The sequence below is a fragment of the Orcinus orca genome, chromosome 10, assembly GCF_937001465.1.
Source record: "Orcinus orca chromosome 10, mOrcOrc1.1, whole genome shotgun sequence".
NCBI classification, from domain to species: Eukaryota; Metazoa; Chordata; class Mammalia; order Artiodactyla; family Delphinidae; genus Orcinus; species Orcinus orca.
Window position 1 is genome coordinate 54006696 of NC_064568.1, and position 4418 is coordinate 54011113.

General features: G+C 42.8%; 1 protein-coding gene across 1 annotated transcript; it reads right to left on the reverse strand.

Annotated features, from left to right (window-relative positions):
- Window positions 1–241: 241 nt before the first annotated feature.
- Window positions 242–623, reverse strand: LOC101276365 (acireductone dioxygenase-like). Its single transcript, XM_033405534.2, has one exon. It carries the CDS (start codon window positions 602–604, stop codon window positions 242–244), a length of 363 nt encoding a protein of 120 aa, XP_033261425.1. The 5' UTR covers window positions 605–623.
- Between the last annotated feature and the right edge of the window lie 3795 nt (window positions 624–4418).

Here is a 4418-nt window from a genome sequence, read left to right on the forward strand (position 1 = left end):
AAGTTAACTTTAAGAAGGAAAGAAAACCACTGATTTCCTCTGGTGGCAAAAATATATACTCTCCACTCTTTTTTTTTTTTTGACATAAAGGTTTTTAATCCAGTTTAAACAAAAAAGTACTTAAAGCAAACTGCCCTTCAAATATGAGGTTAATTTAGGGTTTTTCTATGATTATAACGAATTAGGTATAATTGAATCTCAGAATTGTTAACTAAAAAAAAACAATGTACAAGTTTTTCTGTTAAAATTTAAAGTCTTGATTGTAACTGTCCTCTTTATCCCTCACATCGAAGTACCCAGTGCCGTCCAGGATGTAGCGAATCTCGTCATCCAGGTGTAAATACTCCTCATAAAACATCTTAATCTTTTCTTCGTAATTTGGTAGTTTGTCTTTGCATATGGTTATTATGTCCATCCAGGAGTAGTTTCTCTCTTTTCGGATCTTTTCTAATTCTGGATCATTCTCATATTTGTCAGCATCCAGCTTCCAGTAAAGGACCCCAAGCCCGCGCAGCTGCTCCAGGGCGACCGGGCTCCCGGGCTCCCCGCGGTGGGGCCGCTGCAGGTCGTCGCCTGACTTCTCCGTGTACCAGGCCTGCACCATGGCCGGGCCCAGGGGCACCGCTGCCTGACCCCGGACCTGCTCCGGCCGGTCTGCTCACCACTCTTAAAAGTCAACACCTTCTCACAATATGTGGTCCTTCTCCTTTAGAATCACCTGGAAACGCACTTTTATTTTATTTTTTTTTCTGCCTTGGGTCTTCGTTGCTGTGTGCAGTCTCTCTCTAGTTGCGGCGAGCGGGGGCTACTCTTCGTTGCTGTGCGTGGGCTTCTAATTGCGGTGGCTTCTCTTGTTGCGGAGCACCGGCTCTAGGCGCACGGGCCTCAGTAGTTGTGGCTGGCGGGCTCTCGAGTGCAGGCTCAGTAGTTGTGGTGCAGGGCTTAGTTGCTCCATTGCACGTGGGATCTTCCTGGGCCAGGGATCAAACCCGTGTCCCCTGCATTGGCAGGTGGATTCTTAACCACTGTGCCACCAGGGAAGCCCTGGGAATGCACTTTTGAAATATACTTTCTAAAAATAAACTTTTAGCTCTGGACTCTATGGTGGATTGGATTATTGTCTAGAACTATTCACTCACTCCACCCCACACCATCTCCATGAGAGGGACATTCTTCTTCACACTTTGATTTTGAGCTTGGCCATTTTTCGGCCAATGGATGCCAGCAAACATGACACAACCAAAAGATTAAAACTTGCTTACATGATTGGGCGTGTTCTCTCACATCTCCACCTGTGTCATGAGCAGAGGTTCCCTTCTGTGGCTGCTGTCCCCTCAGCTTGGGCCCCAAGATGAATACACATAAAGCAGTCTGAGCCAAGTGGCAGTAAGAAGCCAAGCCCAGCTGCATCCTTTGCTTGAAACATCCCTATACAATCAAGGGCAGTGCAAATCAGCAAAACCCCACCAATCAGGATGCACGTGCTTTTTTTTTTTTTGCGGTACGCGGGCCTCTCACTGTTGTGGCCTCTCCTGTCATGGAGCACAGGCTCTGGACACGCAGGCTCAGCGGCCATGGCTCACGGGCCCAGCCGCTCCACGGCACGTGGGATCTTCCCGGACCGGGGCACGAACCCGTGTCCCCTGCATCGGCAGGTGGACTCTCAACCACTGCGCCACCAGGGAAGCCCGCACATGCTGCTTTAAATCATTGAATTGATTTGTCACACAGCAGTAGCTAGCTGGTACAGTGAACTGACATTCATTGGCCTTTAATGAATGTATTTCCTCTGAAATTAATTCAACTTTCTCACACTTCAGAGTATGAGTCCCCAAATTAGATGACTCCCAGAAAGAAAACCAAGAGCATGTACACACATTTAGGAACTGACTCTCAGAATTAACCAATTTCTGACTTAAATAACCTTAGAATCTTCCACAAGGAAAACTTCCATAAATGCATATCCCCATTCATTAAAACAAACACAACCCTCTATTATACAATTCTCTCATGGCCTCATCAGGTAGGTTTCCTTTTTGCACATTTAATGTTTTATAATTATTGGTTAATTAGTCATACCATTTCTTTTTCTCCTTTCTGTAATTCAAAAGCCTAACACAGCCCACATCTTAGGAATGACTCACCAGCATTGCTCCTAGGCTCCTTGAGGCAAATCCCGAAACTGAGAGCACAGAGAACTTCCCTGTGTCCTGCTCCCAAATCTTACAGATATCACAGTGTCATCTGACATACACCAACATACATATGCTGCCAACCAGTAGATTAAATCATATATATTAGAGAAGAGAAGGGGTTGGGAGACACAGTCCAGATTCAAGTCATAGTTCCTCCACTTAGGAGTTGCATGACCTTGAACAAATCACTGCCCTGCTCTAAATCTGTTTTATCACCTACACATTGCAAATGTTAAAGGATTCAATGAGATTTCACTGTGGACACCTCTTGTTTTGTCTGCTCCAAACCCTATTTCTTCTGAGAACAGCACTCATTCTCTGTACGGTAACTATCTGATTCTCATGGGAGTGCTGGGTTTTCTTGCTCTTCTCATCTTCCTTCTCACCCTAACCATATCAAAGCCCCTCCCTTGGATCTATTAGGTGTTTTTTTTTTTAAAATTAGGAATTAGACATAAGTCAGCAGTGTAGCAGTGTGGCCTAAAAGGAGAGAAAATGAAATTGGAACTCAAAGAAAAGCTAAAATGAGAGGCAGAGTGAAAGGCCTGTTGGCTTTCAAGTTCCCAGTTTTAGATATTTCTGAGCTCAGTTACATCCTTTCCCTGCCTACAGCTTGATTTTAACCCAACTATATCCCTCCCTTTGCACTTAAGCCATATAAAATTGACTTTCATTCATTGGAATCAAAATAACACAGGTCTCAAACAAGACTTCTTCAGATTTTCTGGATTTTCCACTCCTTAATGTTTTAAAAGATGAACCTAAGACTTGGAGAGCCCTAGATGGTTCTTAGCATACAGAAGCCACTTTGAAAAAAAACCCCACAAATATACCTTTATCTGGAAAAACTGCTGTAAAAAATGGGTCTTTGGTCTCTGACTTTGGAATCAGCAGAGTATGAAAACGTTTCTAAGTGTAAAGGGTAAGCATTTTCTGGTTTACCTAGCAGCTATAGTCAATCACTGAAATGCATTATTTTTTCTAGTGCTCTTAAGTTGCTTCCTATAATTGGTAAGGTAGGCTGTAGTTAACCCATCTAGACATAAGAAAGAGAAAAATGTCTCTAAAACAAAGTTCATAGTTTTCGGAGGCGGGGGTGGGGGGCGGTGGGTACCAGCATGATCAGGGTGAGAGCTCATGCATCTTGGTATGGAAGCTGCCTGTAGAGGAGGCCCCCAGAACTGTTGCCTCAGTGCCCTGGCACTGTCTACAGAATTTAGGTAATAGCTCTAAAAATGTTGGGGAGTGATGCTTTGAAATCTGGGTGCAGTTACATTCTTTTCCAAGTCCTTAACCATTCTTTTCTTTACCAAAGGGCAGATTTTATACGTCTTCCTGAGTCACTAGAATATTTCTAGGGCAGACTAACTATGGTTCTGGAAATTGGCTTTTCTAGATACAAATTAGCTAATAAAGAAACTTATCGTTCTCCTTAGTCACAACTCACATGACATCCTGGAGATCCATCCTGAAAGTTCAGATGTATCAATGTTTCTTTATGTTGGTTGTAGACAGTACCTGTTTCCAGTCCCACCAGTGAAATAGCTAAAAATCTGCTACAGTAATGACTTGCAGGTTTTATCATGCTATTCATCGTGTGTACGGTTCACTGCCAACAATGATTATGCCTCACAATTCTTTCCCCAGAATTTCAAAACTCAGTAAAAACACTCATCATCTAGCACTTAATAAGTAGACAGCACCTAATTAGTTTTAGAATCTGGAATGCTTTGGAAGAAAGGCAACTTATTAGTAGAAATTTCTAAACATCTAGTAAGACTTACTCTACTTTTGTGAGTGCTGTAAATCTTTTAGCAGTTTAGTATGTAAAGCCAAGAGATTTGGGGTTGCTTACCACAAGACAGTGAGTTAGTAAAACCTGGAGTGAATTCAAGACCTCTAATTTCAGCGCATTGCTTTCACTGCAGAACTGCATAGAATCCCTTTTAATGGTGGACAGAGTAACACACAGGGCACCCTAGCATTGTGATGAGGTCTGGAGCTTGACATACTCCTTTTAATCTTGTGTGCCTGTTGCCCTTCTTCTATCATCACAGTGGAAATATTGACAGTCCAAGGCAGAGATGTGTTCAATCCAAAATGAAACACATGCAGTAAAATCAGGACTGAATTAGAAATTATGTTAATAAACATCACTGGCAGAGTACCTTAGCTTAATTAGCAAGTCAAACTCCTACAACATTAAAGTGGGTGCAAATCTGG